The 22853-nt window shown below is 35.0% G+C and overlaps 4 protein-coding genes across 6 annotated transcripts; 2 read left to right on the forward strand and 2 right to left on the reverse strand.

Annotated features, from left to right (window-relative positions):
- Positions 1-357: 357 nt before the first annotated feature.
- LOC132299011 (uncharacterized) lies at positions 358-6015 on the reverse strand. 2 transcript variants are annotated; one of them, XM_059795431.1, is made up of 5 exons: positions 4274-6005; positions 3773-3831; positions 2881-3009; positions 1819-1954; positions 358-899 (listed from the first exon to the last, which is right to left on the reverse strand). In XM_059795431.1, the coding sequence occupies exons 1-5, from the start codon at positions 4976-4978 to the stop codon at positions 591-593; spliced, it is 1338 nt and encodes a 445-aa protein (XP_059651414.1). In that variant the 5' UTR covers positions 4979-6005; the 3' UTR covers positions 358-590. The 2 variants fall into 2 exon arrangements, with proteins under 2 accessions (XP_059651414.1, XP_059651415.1); XM_059795432.1 differs by having other exon boundaries at positions 761-1193; positions 4274-6015.
- A 2677-nt stretch (positions 6016-8692) lies between these two features.
- Positions 8693-11606, forward strand: LOC132299012 (large ribosomal subunit protein eL36x-like). 2 transcript variants are annotated; one of them, XM_059795433.1, is made up of 5 exons: positions 8693-8746; positions 8848-8892; positions 10596-10700; positions 10952-11151; positions 11354-11606. In XM_059795433.1, the coding sequence occupies exons 3-5, from the start codon at positions 10599-10601 to the stop codon at positions 11382-11384; spliced, it is 333 nt and encodes a 110-aa protein (XP_059651416.1). In that variant the 5' UTR covers positions 8693-8746; positions 8848-8892; positions 10596-10598; the 3' UTR covers positions 11385-11606. The 2 variants fall into 2 exon arrangements, with proteins under 2 accessions (XP_059651416.1, XP_059651417.1); XM_059795434.1 differs by having other exon boundaries at positions 8718-8746; positions 8848-8896.
- A 1722-nt stretch (positions 11607-13328) lies between these two features.
- LOC132299013 (F-box/kelch-repeat protein SKIP4) lies at positions 13329-17093 on the forward strand. Its single transcript, XM_059795435.1, has 3 exons — positions 13329-13425; positions 14308-14812; positions 16286-17093. Exons 1-3 carry the CDS (start codon positions 13374-13376, stop codon positions 16881-16883), a joined length of 1155 nt encoding a protein of 384 aa, XP_059651418.1. The 5' UTR covers positions 13329-13373; the 3' UTR covers positions 16884-17093.
- Positions 17094-18042: 949 nt separating this feature from the next.
- Positions 18043-21386, reverse strand: LOC132299014 (uncharacterized). The gene is made up of 2 exons (XM_059795436.1): positions 21012-21386; positions 18043-18593 (listed from the first exon to the last, which is right to left on the reverse strand). The coding sequence occupies exons 1-2, from the start codon at positions 21262-21264 to the stop codon at positions 18373-18375; spliced, it is 474 nt and encodes a 157-aa protein (XP_059651419.1). The 5' UTR covers positions 21265-21386; the 3' UTR covers positions 18043-18372.
- Positions 21387-22853: the final 1467 nt, after the last annotated feature.

The following is a 22853-nucleotide window of genomic DNA, read 5'->3' on the forward strand; positions in this document are numbered from 1 at the left end:
TAAATAAAATAAATAAATAAATGGAGGTAGAGGTTATATTTTGCTATCCTTGGTCTCACTGTTTTTCACTGAACTAAAAACACATAAAGTCAAGAAACTCTGACCTTGCATGCTAATAGAGCATTACAGATTTACAGGGGCTGTTTGAAAAGATAAATGGTGAACAAGGTAGAGAAATAAAAGAAATTTTAAAAATGATAAGAATAGAAGTCTGAATAGAGGATTGCATTGAGTTACTCTGGGCTCAAATAGCCAAAATGATTTTGCTCTTAAAGTCCTCACTGCCCAAAACAATAGTACATGTAGACATGCATTCCTTAAATAGTAATAAACTGTCTCCACTTTGACAGATGTATGTAAAGCAATTACAGTAGAATGACAAAGATTCTACTCATTGTTTATTTCATTATATAACCAAAGTGTTCTTTCAAACGGTTATCCTATACACAGTGGCCAAAAAAAAAAAAAAAAACTATCTAAAATCCAACCAAGGTATAATTTTACCTAGGCCCATCATGGTGTTCCCAAACAAGGGAATAACATGAATGAAATAATGAATGTGGTTTGGCTAAGCAACAGTTATCCTATTCTTACTTCTTCAGCACCATCTCGCCAGACTCGTCTGTGTCAAAAAGACGCGCTACAAATTCACTCCAGCTCTTTCTCCTATTTGATGACGCGAATGATGCTCCCCAATTTAGTCTGCTGGAATCCTCCCCTCCCTCTATTTCATGGAATGTTCCATATGTAGAAGGCGAGAAAGTGTGAGGGACATCCAAAGAAGCAGCCCTCTGTAATGCTGCTATGTACTCCTCGCTGTGTTCTTTGGCAAGAGATTCCTGCCGCTCCATCCTCTGCTTTGCCGGAATCTCCATAACCTGGTCTTTCTCTAGCATTAACTGAATGCAAGATAAAAGATGTTTAAATTTCATTACAAGGATAAAAGCAAGTACTCAAATCTTCACCTATATTTACAAATGCATAGAAATGAGATCATTCCATTTTGTTTTTCCAGGCTATCATGTGGAGATCTCAAGCAAACAAGGAAATAAACTTATCTTAATCTCATCAACTCCCAGGAACAATTTGGAAGGGACTGGAATGCCAACATGCCTATATAAAATGGAACAATTTGCTTCCACGTTTTCAAAATGCCCTCCGAAACTCTAACCTAACCTTCAAGTCACTAAAACCTACACAATCGTAGTATATGAGTGAAACAAGGGATTGTATGAATAGTAAAGGCTACACTATATTAGTAAATAGTAAACCCTTTGATGTGAATGTAAGAAGTCCACAAAAACCAATACCAATTGCAAGGTCTCAGACAATCTAGAAAGCATTTTATCCAGAATATTTGAAATAAAGCAAATTCTCATGCTTGAATCTGGAATCCCTAATATTACCTATTCAATCTCTTACAAATCAGCAGATTTTGGGAATTTTTCTAGGATAAGTTGCATGTTTTGTTTGTTTGCTAATGATACTGAACAGAAACAAGCTTTCTCAGAGAAGAAAGGTCTTTTGGCTCTGACAATGGTCATTGGGCAAACTTTTGATTTCAGAAGCAAGCCGAAAGTGCTTATCATCAAATGCACTGAGAATTGCTAAAGCTGATGCAACTAAAGTTTCTGAGTACTTTGTGTAACGCTGTGATAATGAGAAATCTGCCTTCACTTAAGCAAATTATAGTGCTAAGTGAACTGAAAAGTCAACAAGATTTTAAAATCAGGAAGCAGGGATGAAAAGAGGCTTGAATGTTGCTTTTATCGACACCAACTAACCTACCCTATTACCTTCAAAAAGTTCAAAACTTACATCAAGAGCCCTTTGAGATTCTCTTTCTATCCAAATAATAGCGTGGTCGGAAGTCATGTTGCAAGAAAGGACTAAGTGCTCAAACCTCCCATCCACAGGTACTGCAGTCCTAACAACTGGGGGAATTTTTCCCATCCTGCAACCAAGAATATGAGCATAGAAATTTACATACACGAGTTCAATTATGCTTTTAAAACTGGAAAAAGGGCTCAAAAACTATGGCAGCATATAACCAGTCTGGAAAATAGGCCCTATAATACTTTACAAAACATATCCGGAGGTACTCTCCCTATAATCCTATTTCTGGTGTTATTATCATTACTTCGAATGAAGAAACCATAGTCGCATGTTTCTCAAGGAACAACCAAGCGGAGATAGCCCGATCTGTTTGGCCGTGTCAGTCAAAAGTCACAACATTGTTATCTGCAGCTTTTGGAACCCCTCGTGACTCCATACCCCAAAAACTGTGCGCAATTCTAGACTGATATGCATTATAGGTGCCAAATTGACAAAATATTCCTAAATTTATAATCATATCCGGAGGGGTTCGAGCCCGGGAGTGGGCAAAAGTGTGTGTTTGTTTTACCATTCAAAAAAAAAAAAAGGTTGCATAGTGCCCCTAGGGAGTTATTTTCAGAATAACATTGGCATGGAACTGGCCCACTACCCCTCCTCACTCTACCACTTTGTTCTTAACTCTCCGCACAAGCGAATTCCCTCATAAGCAATCCTCAAATTCATCAAAATTTTCAGTGAGAGCAGAAAAACTTTTGAAGATACCTGAAGGGCTATGCATTACCGTCAAATTGGCAAAAAAAATAAATAAATAATAATAATAATTAAATAAATAAATAAAGAAGCTGAATTTATGATCAAAATGGCTGCATAGTGATCCCGGGATTCAATCCCAAGAATAAAAGCAACCTACCTAGAACAAATGTAACTCAACTCACCTTACTCCCTCTACCTCTTTGTTCTCAACACCCCGCAAAATGAATCCCCTTGTTCCAATCCCCCAATTGATCAAAATTTTATTTGTAAGTAAAAAACTTCTGAATATACCTGAAGGGCTTTCGCACAATAATGTGATAAAGGCGACCAGCTGCATACAGCCGCCTTGGATCTTTAAGCATCTTCTCCTCCAGTGTGCACGTATCCTTTAAGCACATTACGCACAGTAAGCATGGCAAACTGTCCAAGTGAAGTGCAACAAGCTCTGTTAGTACCTTGCCCAACTTTGGGGAGCAATCTGCATTGTATTAACTAGAAAGTCTTACATTTATGGGTTAAATCTAACATTTGGAGATGCAGAAGCATTCATTCATTGAGATAATCGAGACTTTCCCCTGTGAGGCTCCCGTGGACAATGGGACCAATGTTTGTTGTTTTGTAAAAAAGAAAAAGAAAAAATTGTAATAGAAACATGGGGTGACCTTTTGGCATAACCATTATTTTTTTTTTTTTTTGATAAGTGACCTTTTGGCATAACTGAAAACAATCTTCAACTAAAAATGAAGACCACTCCAATTCATAAAGAATGGTTACTAGAATAAGAGGGACCTATTGGTTCAAGTGGCACTGAAATTTGTAATGGTTGACCAACATAAAAATATTTTTTGTTGAAGTCACGTGTCCAGACACTATCATTTTCAAAAACTATACTTTTGAAACACATCTGAACTATGACGCTATTAAGATTTCAATGGCCACAACAGTTATCCATAAGGTTTCTTCCACACGGAAATAATCTGTTAGCAAGCCTAAGAGACAAAGTAACATAGGATGGGTAGTCACATAGGATGGCAAAAAAATTACGTAAACTGAAAAAAACTGTTAATTGGTTAAAAGAAATTCGGAAATGTGTTTCTGTTTAAACTGGCATCATAAATAATTAAAGATTTTGCACACAAAGGAATCTATAACTGAAAGGTGACTAAGACCTGCAATCTTTTACCAGAAAAGTGATTTGAATACATCTTCCAATGCCGTCGTTGTTCGAGGTAAGAAATCATCCTGATCCATTATAATAACAAATATTAGAATGCAAGTATAATCATCCCTAGAGAGACACGAGGATATACATTAGATATTAGTTTAGTGAAATGCATGTATCAAAACTTATTTAGTCCAAATAAAAAACATTCAGTTTCATACACTTAGAAAAATCTAAGTTCTTAAGATATTTTAAGATTTATTTTTCTATCCTTTCCCATTTATCTTGGAAAAAATGTTATCTCACTACACAATCTAGAAAAAGAAAGGTCATGTGTGATTAAGACTCGACAAACTTGATATTTTGTTATGGTGACGATTTGATAATTATGATTTATCTATCTAAAAGAATTGCAGAAATTATGCTTCTCACATATATAAAAAAAAAAAAATTTAAATCAAATTCTATCCATAGCATTGCAGCAAAGAAACTAGGACATCAACCAAGTGTGATGGCAATTACCTGGAGCACAACAGAGTTTATGATATCTGCGTATCTCACAGCCAAATTTAGTGATATACACCTAGGAGGAGCAATTGCAAAGCATCTGATTCTTTTCCTTTCAATGTTCCCCAGTTTTTTCCGGTTCACAACCACCAACATTGTTAACAATGTCACAACCCCTGCCCCTAAGGAATGCCCAACAAATGTCAATGTATAGTTCGGGTTCCTCTCGACTAGTACCTTCAACATCTCACACTCTGCATCCAAAACCCACTGAGCTGACTTCAGCAGCCCATTGTGAACATACCCTCCATCGAATTTTGTCTGCCCTAGTCTGTTATCTAGTAATACTGCGTAATCACTTTCCTTCGCCAAATTAAGCCCCCTAATGCCTACAACTATATCAGAATTATCTTGATCAAGATATATCATATAAGGAGAAACCTGTCCTTCCGTCTCTTCATAATTTCTTCGTAAAATTACCCAGTCTGGATTGATGCCATACCCTCCAGCAGGAGCCCAAATGGGGTTTCGGAGATCCTCTTCGTAAGCTGCTAGGATAAAGCGGCAGAGGCGAGGCACGGGCTCAAATTCACCAGCCACAGCAAGGCCCCAATTCTCACTTTCATGGCCTGCCGCATAAAGGCATTTTTTCCACACCCAACGAGCACATGCCAGACAGTAAACACATTCAAGAATGGGGAGGCCACAGGCAAATGACATTGATACCTACCAGATAATAATGTCCATATATTAAGAATGGTGGATTGTATGTGAAAAGAACGGCAGAACAACTAATGGGTTTCTGAAATTTAAAAAATTCAACTGGGTCTCAGATTAGCAATTGAAGTTCAAGGGAAAGAGGAATTTCTATAGATGAATTTATATGGGAAGAACGAAAAAAAAGTACAGGACTTCCAAAGTTCAAAAGGGAAGGTAATATTGATCAAGGTAGAAAGATAATTACAAACAAAATATAGAATTAAATTCTCGGTTGCAAATGGAAACCTATATTAAATTGCTCCACACGGGTAAAAATTGAGATTAAAAATAAATAAATAAAGGAGCAGAGTACAGATGGATGTGAAAATGGTACTGATTTGGACTAGTATAATCGAAAACAAATTAAGAATTGAAATTAATGGAGACCCAGCATAAGCAACACATATTAAATTCAGCTAAACAATAAACCACTCTCTGGGAATCAAAAACAAAAGTTGAAAAGAACAAAATTGGAACGGATAAAAGAATACCCAGATTGTGGAAATTTGAAAAGTGATAACACTGATCAATTGCTTTATATGGGTTAATCTACAGTCTAAAGCACTAGTCCAAATAGCTGAAATTTTTCACAATTGGATGAAAAGTGATATTGAGACATTTTAAAAACAAACAAGACAAAAAGAAAAAGAAAAAGCAGAATATAGATGGGTGTGAAAAAGGTACCAGTTTCGACTAGTATGATCGAAAACAAATTGAGAACTGAAATTAATGGAGACCCAGTTTCAAGATTACATATAAAATTCAGCTAAACAACAGGAAAATCAAAAATCAAAAAGAAGAAGAAGATTGGAGGAGCTAAAAAGTATACCCAGATTCTGGAAATTTGGGACAGACTCAGAGTTGGGTTCAAACTTTTATGATTTCATGGGATGAATAGAGGGTAACCGTCAATTAGATGTCTACATAGAAGAATCAGCCAATGCATACGAAATAAATTTGGGAAATACTGTATCTACAATTCTATACGCACATATATTACACTTGAATGAACTTTTGTAGACCTACCTACCAGTCAAACCCATTCCTCGGGTCCCTCTTTCAAGAATCTTCCCGTCGTAATGCTTAGATTCTTTGCTTCGGTTAGTCCTTGTATTAATTGCCTTAAACACGAGCTATGATGACTGAAAATTGATTAATCCTCATGGAGAGTACACACGACACCGTATTGTGTAGTGTGTGATAAAATTGAAATTTGTAAGTGCTACAGTTATTAATAATTTAGTTGATATCTTTAAACATTTTAAGTGGTCGGTGTCGAGTTAATTATCCATACTTTAAATCTTATCTATTTTTAAATGTTATTTTAATATTATCACACACACTTAGTTAAATTTATTCAGAAGTAAATAATGAATTGAATAATTGAATAATAATTTAAATTATTATAAATAATGTGATTTTATGATTATATATATATATATATATTTACATCAAAATACCACACTCTTACCAACATTTAGGAGTGTCAATTTGTGTCGACACGCTTACAACATAAATATGACATGATTATTACCAACATTTAGGAGTGTCAATTTGTGTCGACACGCTTACAACATAAATATGACATGATTATTACACGTGTAATACCAACATTTAAGAGTGTCAATTTGTGTTGGCGTGTCATATTCGTGTCGACACGCTTACAATACAAACACGACATGATTATTACACGTGTAATACGATACGATTATTACACGTGTAACACGACACGGCACGCGTAACCTATTTAATAAATGAGTCAAGACATGACACGAAAAGACATGTTTAAAACAATTTTTTATATAAACACGACATGTTTATTATACACATTTTAACTAAATAGGTCATTTTTTACACGAATACGACACGTTTAGTTAATCGGATTAATTATATCATAATTGTATTTATAGGGTCAAACATAAATACAAACACAACACGTTTACTGATCGGGTCAATTCGTGTCGACACGAACCCTTTTATCTTGGGTCGTATTCATATCGTGTCATGTCAAATATTGTTACCCTTACCAACATTCATTACTCTACTTTACTTCGAATTACCAACCTCACATTCATTACTCTACTTTACTTCGAATTACCAACCTCTATTTTTTTGCACGGAAAACTCATATCTATGACCTAAGTGATTGTGGTTCAATTTTTTAAAAATAATTTTCTTTTAAATGATTATAAGTACTTGCATGTTATAAAAAAAAAAAAGTACAATGGTGCTATGTGTGTCGCTAGCTTTTTTCCTAATTCATTTGAGTAATCGTTTTATTGTGTTCGGTAGTTTTTTTTATCTTATTAATCAAGTTTCATCTACTTTCTCTTGCTTTTTCTGTCTTACAATCATTAAATGTACAACTTTTCTCTCATTGATAAGTTCTATACATCTACCTTCCAACAAAAAAGAACGAAAGAAAAAAAAAAAAAAATGGTGCCATCCACCTAAATTCCAACTCACAGTTTCTATCTTCCATTCTCTTTATTATCTAACTCTTTCTTCCCATATTTCAAATACTCATCCCATGATTTCTACTTTCTCTCTCTCTCATGCTTCTTAATTAACCATATTACATACTTATAAGTTTTATTTGTAACAAAATTGAAAGTGCTTAAAGTTATGTGAAATAATTTTACATTGGTCATGTATTAATATCTAATATAAGTATTATGACATGGCATAAAGAATGACGAAAACAATTTCATTAAAAATCTCATAAATTCTTGAGTATGTATATATATGTGTATATTTTTTTTTATTCGTCACAAATGTTAGTTTATGAGACAGAGATATGTGTAGACCAACTACAAAAATTTTCCAAGGGCTAAAACTCTTTACCTGAAACTTTTAACATATTAAAAGTGTGCACAATTAAGAAATCAAATCATAAATACTTTAAATTATGACTAATCTAGTTTCCATTCATTTTTATGAGATATATAGTGGTTGAAATAATAATAATAATAAATTAAAAATAAAAGGAATAATCACAAATTCTTTCGATGGGCATTATGGTAAAAGAGTTCTCAAATTATACCAATAAATTTTTTTCCATTAAAATCGTTAAATCTCTACTATTTTCAAATCTTGATCATAAAAGCTCAACCTGCTTCAAAAAACCCTTACACTTTAAAAAAAGTGATCATACTCCCACCTCTCTCTCTCAAACATAATTTTAAAATTTGTCATTTAATAGCCCGAATAATGGATTTGATATGGATATTGAGGTAATGTGACCACTCTTTAAAAATATAAGAGTTTTTGAGTTATAATTTTATAATCAAAATTTGAAAATATAAAATACTCTTTAATCTTCTTCTTCTCCCTCCCTCTCTCTCTCTCTCACAAATCTAATTTTAAAATTTGTCATTTAATAACCTGGTTAATGGATTCGATATAGATATTGGGGTGATGTAATCACTCTTTAAAAATAGAATAGTTTTTAAGTTAGAATTTTATAATCAAAATTTAAAAATAGTGAGAGTTTTATTATTTTAAATTTAGGAGTAATTACAATAAAAAGGAAACCCAGGGAACCAAACATTTTAGGAAACTCTAGGCCGAACCTTAATCCAAAAGGCCTTAAACCACAAACCCTAGTTTTCTTCCGTGGAACAGAGGCCCAGGCCCAAGGGCGACGTGGCCTAGTCGGCAGTGTGTATATAAGTAAAGCACAAAACCACGAACCCTAGTTTTCTTCTGTGGCCTCTCGTTACTCCGGAGGTGAGAAACAATCTACTCGAAAAAGCGAATCGATCCATTCAGTGTTTTAAAATCTTTCCTGTGAGTCTTCATCAATCTGATTTCTCTTTTTGTATTTGCAGATTCATCTGAGGATTTTCCTGGAAAATTTTCGTCAGAGCAGACCGGTAAGTGAGTAATTTCGCAGCCACTGCTTTGAATCTGAACGTCATTTCGCTTGTTTTATTAGATCCGTTGCGATATTACGTATTCGCTTGTTCTGTTTGGGTAATGAGATTTCATAGGAAAAGGAAATGAACTCAAGTTTTCATTTTGTTTTCTTCATTTTTCGGGAATTGTGAAAGGAAAAATATCGACTTAATGAGAGTAACAATATGAGTTCACTTAGTTTAGATGAATCTTTGAATATTAATATTACCATGAGATTTTTAAAGCATGAAATTTCACGTGTGTATATATATATATATATGTATTTTCTTTGCAATTTCTGAGCAAAAACTTCATAGACTTTATAGACGTTTGGTTCCAAAGAAGTGAAAAGGTTTTGAACTGTTTTTCCAGTAGGTCAAAGCATTTACTTTGTTATATTCTAGCATCTTCCCAGAAAGCAAACAGCAATATGAATCTCCTCTGTTCTTTGGATTTGCATGTTTGGTGATATTATTGTACTTGGTCCTTACTCATTTATTTTTACACGTTTTACCTTCTTGATGTTTGATTAGCTGCAACCCTATTATAAACATTCCAAATATAATATTTTTGTTGGAATGTAAAGTAACAATCGACCTGTTGTTGAGATGTGTTCAAAGAATGATTTGTTGTTTACTGGTTTCTTATTTAAAAGACAATATGCCATCGGTCCACAACATTGAATAAAAATCTGCTGCTAATTGGTGGATCTCATTGACCCGAACTTGGTGCATAACCCATTTCATGAATGATACATAAAGAATGGTTTTTTTTTTTAAAGTTGTTTTGTTTCCTTGGTTTTGAATATTTAGATAAGGGAGATAAAGAGAAAACCTCTTTGCACGTCTCTACTATATTTTTACACATTGATACCATCTTCTGATTTGTGCATTCCGATGGGGGCCAATGTCGTCGTTAATTATGCATTGTGAGTGTTATTTGCTTACTGATGCATAGGGAGTGTTTGCTCACCCTGAGATGGATGAGTGGAGTGACTAGAAGAGATAGAGGGTCACTAATGAAAGTGAGAAAAATTAGGTGTAATACCGATTAGTGAGAAAATCCGGGAGAATAGACTTAGATGGTTTGGACACGTGCATCGGAGACCTAGAGACCTTGGTAAAATGAGGAAGACTAGTTGTAATGAAAGTCAGAGACGGAGAAGGTGACCAAAAATAACATGGGACGAGGTTATTAAAAATAATTTTAAAAAGATAAATATAGTAGGTGAAATGGCATGTGATAGGAAAGGAGATGATTCATGTGGCCAATCATATCCCCATATGGGATGAAGGTAAGGATGATGATCTTTTGCTTTTAGAAGTTTTTTTTTCCTTATTCTTTTCTTTTTGGGCTTATTGTACAAAAGGTGAATTTATTGTATTTTGCGTCATAATTACAGATGGCATGCTTGTCATAGTGTGCCTATAGTTCAATTCACTTTGTTCTGGTGCACAAAACTTGTTTTGTTTGCTGGTATGCCATTTTCCATGGGAATTGGGATTAGCGCACACTCTATATTGTTGTAACTGGTGTATTTTTTGGGGGTTTGGAGTGGGATTAAAGACAAATTGTTTCTTCTTTTTAATATATGTATATATATTTTCCCACCAAATTTTGTTAGTCCTTCAGAATTTTCTTCAAATTGACCAATATATGCATTTTGGCCATTTTGTTTCAGGTGATGGCTCCAAAACAGCCAAACACTGGCCTATTTGTGGGTCTGAACAAAGGACATGTTGTAACCAAGAAGGAAAAGATTGCACGCCCTTCTGATAGAAAGGGGGTAAGATGACTCCAGCATGACTTATGCATTTTTGTGTCTTTGTGTGTTTTTCAATTTTAATTATCATTGTTTGTATGATGCTTTCAGCTCTTGAATATTAACTTGCATTCTGTGTCATAAACAGGTTCCTTTAGTTGCCTGATAAACAATTATATACATTGAAATTGACTTGCGATCAGTATATATTTTTTGTTATATCCTTATGGTTGTACTTGGAAGTATTATATTATATAATGTATTATTTCTTTCAGAAAACCAGCAAACGAGTCCATTTTGTGAGAAACCTCATAAGGGAAGTAGCTGGTTTTGCTCCCTATGAGAAGAGAATAACTGAACTTCTGAAAGTTGGAAAAGATAAACGTGCTCTTAAAGTTGCAAAGAGGAAGTTGGGCACTCATAAGAGAGCAAAGAAGAAGCGTGAGGAGATGTCCAATGTTCTCCGCAAGATGAGGTAATTGACAGCTACATGCCTCGTACATTTAGTTGACACTGAAATGACTTCAACAGATGGTTTATTGTTGGCACTGCTAATAATTTCTGGTCACCCAAAACCCTGAATATTTCATGTCTAGGTCTTATATCAAGTTTAAGACATTCTTTCTTTATCGTCTGCTTAATGGTCTCTCATATTTTGTTGGGCATCCTTTATCCAGGTCTGCTGGAGGTGGAGAGAAGAAGAAGTGAGGGGTTGCACTTGAATATCTCTTCTTGGAGCAATCTTGGTGAAGAGATTAGAAATCAGAGAAGCTTATTTAGATTGTGTCTTGTTAAACTGAAGTTTGGAGTTTTGCCATTAGGTTTTGACTTTTTGAGACGTTTGCGTATTGCAGCCCTGAATTCGGATTACTTACATCTGAGCTTGTTTGAAATGAAACCATTTAAGTTTCACCTCTATTTTTAGCTTTATTTACATGTGTTTATGCATTTAGATAAAGTTGTTTGTGGATGTGCCTTTTCTTATACTTACAATGCATTAAAACGCTCTGTGCGTTAAGATTACAGAGTATTTGATGGATTTCCTTATATCAATAAGTGCTGGATCACATTGTTGCTGCCAAATTGAGGGGTTTGTGCTAAATTTTTTTATTTTTTATTTTTTATTTTTTTAAATCTGATGTTATGAAAGGATTTCCAAACAATGAATTTCGGAGATTTGCGTGTAGTGGTGGTATCATGAGACCTCTACTCAGTCTTCTCATCATTTCTTAATTCCCTTATTATTGCATATCATGAGACCATTCCGGTTCCCAATGAATAGAGAATGCACACTTGTGTCATGGTGTGTTGTCACGTAATCCTTTTCTATTGTGGAGCACTTGTTAGTTTTGATCATTGTGATTTATGTTAATTATTTAAAAGTAGAGCATTTTTTTGGGGGTTGGGGGAAAGAAGTGTTTAATCTAAACGTCACTGTAGTATTCAAACCAGTTGGGCATGATTAGAATTTGCAGCTCAGATCTGAGTTGTTTGGAGGGTAAAAGTTTTTTGCATGCCTTTTTTTCATTGATCTGTGAGTTTGAATATATGAATTAATTGTTGGACTCCAAAAAGTCTTGGTAGACGTTATCTAGGCTAATCTACAAAATTTAGTTAAAAAGAGATTGGAAGGTGTGAATAGAATTGCTTAAATAATACTACATTAATTGCAAAAAATCTGCTGGGACAAGTTTTGCAAATTGTTTCTTTTCAAACTTCCCAATTTTTAAAAAACGCGTAACATCTGTTAAATGGAGATCTGTTGTGGCTTTGATCCTAAATTGAATAATAAAGGAACATGTCTCTATTGTTTGGTACACGAGAAGGTTAAAGAGAGGAAAAGAAATACGAATAAACATCCTCCAATTTCATCTGTCCAAAATGGATTGGTGATCTTGGCAGGGTTATTGATTATGCTAGGGTTAATAAATGAAAAATATATATTTTCAAGTTTATGCTCCATTACATGTGTGAGGATATCTAGAGGGTATCTATTTTAATAATATATAGCTGCTGAAAATCTCAGAGAAATATTTTAACTGAAAATATTTAAGAAAATATTATAATTATAGCATTTATTGAGAAAAGAATACCATTAACTACAACAAAATGAGTCTTTTGCAACAAAAATAAAATTAGTCCGAAAGAAGATTGTGTGATGATTTTCATGAAGGATATTATGGAAAAAAGTATTTGAGACGAAACTAATTTTCGCTGAAATTTTTTCTGCAAATTGATTTTTTTGTCGTAACAAATAAGTGATCTTTAGCAACGAAATTAGCTACGAATTGGACCGAATTGGGCTGAAAAGCCCAGATATGGATCACGCTGGGCTTCATATTGGGCCGATCTGACCCTAAGTTCGGCCCGATTTGGGCCAAAGCTCGTCTGTATAATTGGGCAGATTTTAGGCTGAAAAGGTCAGACGAGGAACACAAATCGGCCCGAAACTTGGGCTTGTCTGATCCTAAACTCGGGCGAATTTGGGACAAAGCGGCCAGTTGTGATCCACATTTTTTAGGCCCAACATAAATAATATTGTAAACTGGACCCCAATAATTTATCAAATACTGTACGAAAGTTACCACAATCGATTTTTTATTGCAATTTATACCCCCAAAGTATTTGTAATTTTTAAAAATTACCCTAAAAATCACAGACGTGTCTATTGAACCAACCATTACCTTGTTCCTTCCCATGTCCTCAGAGACTGAAGAACGAGTTCAGTTTTCATCGATTGGATTTTCAGGTTTGTTATACTGGATATATAAAAACATATATGTAAATATACATATTTATGAATGTTATATGTTATGGATGTGAGTGATATCGTTGTATATTTCCTGTCTGATCTGTTTGCTTGCTGTGAAACTAGGTTTTCAATTTGACTATATTTGATCAATTGGCTTGTTTAATTTCCTTTGCATTGTTGTTTTTGTTGTCGTTCATCTAGATATTTTGCGTACAATTCTTGTCAATTGTTAAAAGTGGATCTGACTGAAATATTATCGCGATTGTTTAATTTGTTTTGTTGATAGGAGCTCTGTTTATACGCTGATTGGGTCTGATTACACCCATTTCGCTTTTTGAAGCATTTAAATTGAGTTAACTTGTTTTTGCATGGTAGTGGAATTGTTTTTGTTCTTGAAAAGGAGGCACCATGTTCTTCCAGTAGATGAACATTTATTTATATAGATTTGGTAATTTTTTTTTGATATTTCTGGAATAAACTAATGATTATTTGTTTAATTGCTATGCTAAAGGTTTAATCCGATTCCGTTGAGGTGTTTAAAAACTCCAATATTGTCTGATAATCTTATTGTGAAATGCTGACTCGTTTGTTTAGGACATGTTCTTCCAGAATGGGTTTGATTTGTTAAATTCTGGTTTTCTAGATTTAAGAAGCTTGATGTTGTCATATTTATGTGTTTTTTGGTGCTAAAATGATTGAGATTGCATCAGATTTTTATATTGTTTTGGGGTTATTGAGATTTCATCTACACCCTTGTGTTGAACCTTTAATAGATGTATTAAATGATTTGCATATAAATTAGTGATTTTGGCGATTGTCAGGGTTTGGTTAAACTTGCAGTGATGGAGAACCTTTAATGTATTTTTCTTTAATTCGTAGGACTTAAGCAGCACTGCACTGCAATGGAAACTATGAAAAGTAACCCAGAGGATTGTAGCCAAACAGAACTAGCTCAATCACCACTGATAAATGGGCTTCCTGATGACATTGCCCTTTTCTGCCTTGCAAGGGTTCCGCGGAGGTATCATGCACTCCTCAAATGTGTTTCAAAAAGATGGAGAGAATTGGTGTGCAGTGAAAAGTGGCATTCTTATCGTCGAAAGCATAATCTGGATGAGACTTGGATTTATGCTTTGTGTAAAGACAAGTTTGAACAGCTTTGCTATTATGTGTTAGATCCCAACGTTTCAAAAAGGTGTTGGAAGCGCATTCAAAGCCTTCCACCTTGCTGCTTGAAGAGAAAAGGAGTGGGCTTTCAAGTGTTGGGGAAGAAAGTTTACCTATTGGGTGGTTGTGGTTGGGTTGAAGATGCTACTGATGAGGTCTACTGCTATGATGCAGCCATGAACACTTGGACTGAAGCTGCACCTTTGTCTACTGCCAGGTAACACCATCCATTTTTTCACATGAATTATTTAATGTAACCTCTTCCTGAGATATGGATTTCGTACGAGTTGTTTTTTTCCCCCCCTCTCTCTCAAAAAAAAAAAAAAACTGTTGGGAAGTCGTTTATTCCTGAGAACACTGTCCAGGTATCACACTCCCAATGTAATAGATTAGCCATGAACTAATCGTATAAAATGGTCACAAGGAAACTACTAAATTAACCTTTTGAGAAAGAAAAAAATGCAATCAGTCCAATCAACAGATCTTATACTTCCTCCCGTGTGCTTGTGATAGAAAGGGAGACTAGTTTCACTTTTGCTCGATTCTGGTATGTGGACTTAAGTAATGGTTACAGTCATGTTGCCTCAAAACTCTTTATAGATCCCTTACAATGTTTGATTCTTTTATGAGAGTTTTTTTTCTTGGGAGTGGTCCCACATTATGTAAATTCAAAACAAGGTGAATATACCATTATCTGTGTGAGATGCCATGAACACTTGGGAGTGAAGCTGCTCCTTTGTCTACTGCCAGGTAACACCACCCATTTGTATATTTTTTTCACAAGAATAATTTAATGTAACCTCTTCCTGATATATGAATTTTGTAAAAAAACTGTTGGGAAGTCATCTATTCCTGAGAACACCATCCAGGTGTCACATCCCAATGTAATAGATTAGCCATTAACTAATCATATAAAAGGAACACAAGGAAACTACTAAATTAACATTTGGAAAAAAAATGCAAATCAATCCTATCAGCAGATCTTATACTTCCTCTTGTGTGCTTGTGATTGAAACAGAGACTAGTTTCACTTTTACTTGACTCTTGTCAGGTGGAATTAAGTAATGGTTACAAGCATTGTATATTAGGGCAAGTATATTAGGTCAATTTTGCCTCAAAATTCTTTATAGATCCGTTATAAGGTTCGATTCTTTTATTAGAGGTTTTTTTCTTGGGAGTTGTCCCACATTATGTAAATTTAAACAAGGTGAATATACCTATACTTCACTGATACAGGTTTCTTCTTCTTCATTTTTTTTTTTTGGAAAGTAGGTTTCTCCTTGTTGGAACATCATAGCCCTCATTCCTTCATCATTTTCACATGGTCCATTGTTATACTCAACAAGCTATTGGGATTTTATCCATAGTTTAGTGATCAACCTTGAATTGATCTTTTTTCAGAGTAAAAAATGGTGAATTAACCACCACGGGTGTAGCCTGAGTGGTTTCTTTTTTTTTTTCCAAAAGGAAGGTTGAGGGTTTAAGTTTCGAATTGGATAAATAAAAGTGTGTGTGTGTGTGATTTTTTTTTTCAAAAAAAAAAATATCAATGGTGAATTACCTTTTGGATCTGCTAAACCCTAAAAAGATTATGTTTTGAAGATTAATCAAATTATAATTTCTTTGTGAACTTCTAATTGAGTTATTTATGGTCTTTTAAAGCGGTATTTGATAGTTTTGGTGCATGTAGGTGTTATTTTGCTTGTGAAGTTCTGGACAAAAAAATTTATGCCATTGGCGGTTTAGGTTCAAACTCAAGTGATCCACACTCTTGGGACACTTATGACCCCCACACAAACAGTTGGAGATCTTACACTGATCTTAACATTGTCCCTGACATTGAAGATTCTATTGTTTTGGATGGGAAAATTTATATCCGATGTGGATCTTCTACTCCATCTTCTCACGTGTATGCAGTTGTTTATGATCCGTCAAGTGGCATATGGCAGCATGCAGATGCTGATTTGGTGTCAGGCTGGCGAGGACCAGCTGTTGTCGCCAATGGGATCCTTTATGTCTTGGATCAGAGTTCTGGAACGAAGCTGATGATGTGGCAAAAGGATAGAAGGGAGTGGGTGGCAGTTCGAAGACTCTCACACCTTCTTACAAGGCCACCTTGTCGTCTCGTTGCAATTGGGACGAGCATTTTTGTCATTGGTAAGGGGCTTAGCACGGTGGTATGGGATGTTGGCAAAACAGGGAATTTGGGAGGGATGATGGTGAGTTCTTCTGTACCTAAATTAACTTCTGATGATGATGTAATCAGTTGTAAATGTGTGGCAATTTGAAGAATGAAGCTGAAGTCTTTGCAATGACATGTATTGTAACTCTGATAGTGTCAATATTCGGGGCCTTTTTGAGAGCCCTTTGAATTTAATTCATTCCCAATCTGTCTTACATAAGGTTTGAAACACTATAATTACTAAATTTCATACTTGAAACAATGCTTTTCTTCTTTCAAAGTCTATATGTAACAGTCTCTTCAGGGGTTTGGTTTATGTCATAGCTTTGGTACTTGTTCCAAGTCTTAGAGGGATGCTTGTGCATTTTTTGAAATTTAACAATCATCATTGCAAGTTAAAATTACCTTTTTTGGCAAGTTAAAGATGGCTCGTTTTGGCTACTAGAATTAGATTTAATTGTGATTAAGAACCTTCATTTTGGCTCTGGAATAGGAGTCAGAATATTACATGTTAGAAGTGTTTCATGTCTGTTCAATAACTTGAACAAACATTAGAAGCAGTGCTAAAATCAGGGCCGTAAAGAATGTATATCGTGAGAAGCTACATGTGTATGCATATCAGAATAGTGTTTGTGGAGAAGTTGAGTTGGAGGATAAAGAATATCCCAACTTCCAAGCTGGTTCTTGCATTTCTCAGATGCTTGAAGGAGGAATTTTTTTTCTTTCCAATCTTATTATATTTCCAACTAAGCAAAAATCATAATTGCAAAGAGAGAACTCCTGTCTATAAAAAGTGAAGGTAGTTAAAATGCTGATACAAGGAAGAATAGTAGACATTTCATGAGCCAAGAGTGTTGCAAAATTAAACGGAAAAATAAGAAAAGCATATCAAGCCCCACACTACCCATCACGAATGTGGACATAACTGAGACAAGACAACTCGCAACAGAAATCTTTAATTTTTTAAACAGTGATGCATTCATACAATACAATTTTATCTTCCCAAGTGACACGATGGTTCTCCCTCCATTTCAAATCACAACGCCCACCATTGTCATTACCTTCACTGTCACAGAGCAATTTTGAAGCAGAAAAGTTCAACAGGGTATCATTTTCCAAGAGAGAATGGTCATATGACATTGATGCATGAGGAGGACTAGCACTGACTTACCTCTATTTTTTATGATTTGAGAATTTTTTACACACTACCGTCAGTTTCTCCTAAGTAGTGATGAATATTAGGCCAAATGCTTCAAGAAGCAAGATGCAAATAAAGCAGCACAACGGCATGAGTGTAAAAATTAATCTCAACCGCACATCATATCTCACATTTAATGATTTAATACACCAAAATAAGCTACCAGACTACTGTCGCTGTCAGCAACATGTTATAAATTATAATACATATCAAACTCAATGCTTTTGAGTAATTACAAAAAGATAAGCACTGGAAATACGGATCTTGCTAGTAAACTCCTTTCTTTTTCAACACCAAGAATGATTGTACAGATTGAAGCTGTCAACTGTAACAACACACTCCTTTTAACTCAAATTAACAGCTTACCAACAATCAAGCAAATGTGAAATTAACTGGGTCAGCTAGTCCGTTTCCTTCTAAAAACGGGATGGATGGTCCCCTTGCATGAATCTAGATTGTCAATTCTAGTCATACATTCTTTCACCCTCTTCAAAACGATAGGCATAGCAGAGACATTACCAGTAATCTTTCGTTTAAGCAATTGTGTTTTCTTAGCTGTCTCTTGATCTTCTTCTGCTTTTGAGACCCCTTTACCTAATTGAATGAGTCCTCCTGCATCTGTAAGAACAGAAACAGGTCAATCCCATAAAAATGAAGAATTTAGTAAACACTGAGAGAAAGAGAGAGAGTAGCCAAAACTTTTGAGAGAGAGAGAGTAGCCAAAACTTTTAATGCTGCAGTTGAAAGAATGCTTTTAAAAAGCTTGCTAGTTGAAGCAAAAAAATTTGCTCCTAAAAAAGGATTTCACTTTTTCTTCTTGCATCTGTTGCTGCCACCACCCCAAACTCAAGGATCAGTGGATCACCTATAACAAGCATAGCACTGCTCCACTAAACCATGAAAATTGTTAAATCTACCATCATCTCCGCCACTCATTGGTCCTAAAATTAACATAGATCTGCACTGTGACAGCCACTATCATCCTAAATATATGAATGCCATCAACCCCACACCCAATGATTTCTCTGCCAAAACAATATTTGTATTTGATACAAACTTCCTAAATTTTAGTCAAATTTATACAGCAGTACTTTTGTGCATACTAATGCCACTCTGTTCACCATATCTTCTGTTCACATTTAACTTTTTAGAAACTATTCACAAGGCAAGGAATCAAGTTTAAACAATGTCTTACTTCTACATTGCTCTATAAATAACTACATACAATTGGGCAAACATCATAAAGGAATAACTAATGAGCCAAGCTAGCTAGGATTGTTTCCGATAAGCCATAATGTGCTGCAACTCAGCTCTAAAAAGGTGCATTAGCCAACTCATGCCAGAAGACAAGCCTGATTATTTAAATAAACCTCAAATAAGATAGTTTGAGCATGCTTCATTCTGAAAAGCCTTTGCACATTTAGTATCTCATTCAATTCTATAAATGAGAATAGCAATTCCTTTTAAGGGTATTCCTAAGCTCAATTTATTTTTTCCTTCAATGCTCTGCCCACTTATCTAATTCGGACCCTTACTTTTAGGAGTTCATTGATTTCAATAGCAACCCCGACCTTGTATGACCATTGTATATCCCGTATATCATACCTCTTTCTTTATTTATTAAAGTTTATTGTGCATTAAGACCAAAAAAAAAAAAAAAAAAAAAGGATAACAAGTGTAATTATTAAATACTATGCTCAACTTGGATACATGACATTAGAAATGCTGAACTAAGAATACTTCTCTTATCGTTTTCCCAGATATTCTATACATCAAGCTAATTATGAATCTGACAAAAGACCACACTGAAAATCCAGATGTTAGTGCAATCGTGTATGCAAGTTTGGGAAGAATTTTAGACCTATTACTTTAAATAGATTTGTGAAAACCCGTCTGCCATAACTATACATTTGAATTATGATTATCCCAAAGATTTGTGAAAATTTGTCTGCCATAATTATACATTTGAATTATTAGTATCCCAAGGTCTAAACAAGGGTAATGGCCATCCTAACAGTAACAATTTGCAGGTGTGTGGACAGGGTGTTGTGTACATAAGATACAAAGCTCCATGAATCCATTCTAATTTAGTCTAGTATATATACACACACTTATCGAAAAAGAAAAATAATTCAATTCTAGTCAAATCTAATTGAAGATTCTTTTTTCTTACATAGACGTGTCCTATAGTGAAATCATATCATGAAAAGTAAATGAGGCCATAGGTTATGGCCGTAATTCTCACTTCACGAAACTCGCTCACAATTGCCAATTAGTTACATTTACAAGATTTCATCTCTCAGCTCCCATAATTCACGTAAATTTTCTCTTCTCCCTCTGAATTCGCAAAACAAAAAACCTCGCAATACCCTCATAATAGCTTCCACCATCAACTGAAACCTTCGACTGCCTCTAACTAAGGTTAATTGAAACCTTCGATCCCTACCTCCTCTCCGAGCCGTCAATCTTGAAATCCAAATTAAGAACCACCAAAAATCTTCATAGATGTAACGCACAACACACACATAGACACTTAAAATAATAAAATAAAATCACTAACCTAGTCAAGTGATATAATGAAAAGAATAAAAAAAAACTTGAAATTTACATATTCTAATTCAATACTCTTAGTATCGTATTCCCCAGATTCCAATCACAATGATCCGGCTCAGGGGAGCTGAAAACCTTAATTAAACAAGTGTTTATATATCATGAATGAACAAAGTGATCAACCTTAGTTTTCCCCAAATTGACCATCCACTCAAGCACTCTCCCCATTCTTCACCATAACATTTCCAAAGTTCACACACACACACAAAATCACTCATAAGAGCCTCACTGCTACAAAAATAGCTCAACACACTTGATTAAAAAAAACAAACCAATCACAATTACAAAACGCAAAAAATAAACCACTATTGAAAGTGACACAGCAACATGGCTATAAAAATTTTGGAAGGCATTATCTAACAACGCTATCAACATTGAAATCAAACGGAGAAAAAAAAAAAAAAATTCGAAACCCTTGAAATGTACCTGGATTGGGGTAGCCCGAGGGACCGGGTTCGGACCCGTCTTCGGGATGGGTCACAAGAACGGGTCTCTGTGAAGCGAGAACCGAAGCGAGAGTGTTCTTGAGTTGATCTGGTAGTGTCGTTCTGTACTCAAGAATTCTCTGAGCCATTCGGTTCACGTCGGCCTCTAACTTGTCGAGCTCTTCGAGGTCACTCTCGTCGTCGTGGTGTTCGGAGATTTGGGGTTCTAGGGTTTGGGATCTATCGGCGGCCATGGTTCGATTGGTTTGGTCACTGAGAGCGTGTGACTGTGCAGATCAGGTGTCTGGTGTTTGGAGCTATGCGTTTGAAGAGGGTTTCAAGTTTCGAAAATTCGAAGTCATTTGAGGTCTGGTCTGTAATTTTGTTCAACCATACCTTCGTCCGTAGACGGTAATTTTTGCCGTTTTGGTTATTAAGAGGGAATAAAAATGAATACCGATAAATTAAAAAATAAAAATACCCAGAGTGAAAGGAACCTGGTTGGACTCGTTGGAGCCTCCCAAGGTTAGTATTAGATTTAGACCATGAAAGTGTTAAATGGGTTAAGACTGGTTAATAATTTTTTTAAAAATAAAATTATATTAAAATTTAATGAATTAATTTTGTTATTATCCTTTAAAAAATTAATAATAATAATAAAATAAAAAAAATGTTAAATAAATTTTTATTAATAATAAATTTGTCCTTTTTATAAAAAGACAATGCGACCCAAAACTACAAGGGAAGGAAAAAAGGTTATCGGAGAGACACCAATGTGGTATCGGCTTAAGAGTTTTTGGTAAGAGTTTTCACCTCATTCAAACACAATATTATTCACTTTTAGCTCTCTCGAACTAGAGACTTCTCAGGGTAGGGCCCCATCCTGGTGCTACTCCAGATTAAGCACGTTTAACTCTAGAATTCTGATAGTTTTACGACCATTATGGCTTTAAAATGCATTATGTCATAAAATGGTGTTGAATCTATATATAACACTTGTTCCATCCGCACCTTCGGACCAATAGTCACAATTCGTAATTCTTTGCCCTTAAACACGCTTAACTCTAGAGTTCTGATAGGTTCACGACCATTACGGCTTAAAAATGCATTATGTCATAAAATGGTGTTGAATCTATATATAATACTTGTTCCATCCGCACCTTCGGACCAATAGCCACAATTCGTGATTCTTTGCGAGCTGATCAGGGCGTAGCCAGGGGCGAAGGGGGCCCCTAATGGAAAATTTCGGCTCTGCCCTGATCATCCTTGCATCCTCTATAATATCCCAAGCTCCACCGTTATCCGTGGTCATCAAAACTGTTGTCATCGGTGGTGAAGCTTATTAGTTGGGTTCATCTGAACTAGAGACCCCTCTCTCTTCTTTTCTTCGTTTTTTAGTTATTAGAAGTGGATTTAAATCGAAGATGGTTTTGAGTTCATTTGGAGTATTGAGTCTTTAGAGGGTTTGTGTGCTAACGGATATGGTTGTTGATGGGTTCCTGATCTAGTGATTTTGTGGTTATGGATGTGGTGGAGTTGCCTGTATTAGCGGCAATTGCGTGTGGACGCTCATGGAATTTGAGGGAGGGTACAATCGTCTAACAAAATAAGGATAAAAATGCAATTAAAACAATGAAGGGTGATTTAGATATTTTATTTTATAAATTTAAAAGATGGCTGTCAGAGGAAATTAAACTGGTATGATTGTAATTCTGAATGAGGTAAGCATTTAATTGAAAGAATAATTAATAAAATAAAATGAATAAATAAATTGTTATTGTTATTGTTATTGTTATTATTATTATTATTATTATTTCAAATCCAACTAAAGACTATAATTAAT

The sequence above is a fragment of the Cornus florida genome, unplaced genomic scaffold (genome assembly GCF_030987335.1).
Source record: "Cornus florida cultivar Cherokee Brave unplaced genomic scaffold, ASM3098733v1 CherokeeBrave_3.0.0_Hap2_Chr03, whole genome shotgun sequence".
NCBI lineage: Eukaryota > Viridiplantae > Streptophyta > Magnoliopsida > Cornales > Cornaceae > Cornus > Cornus florida.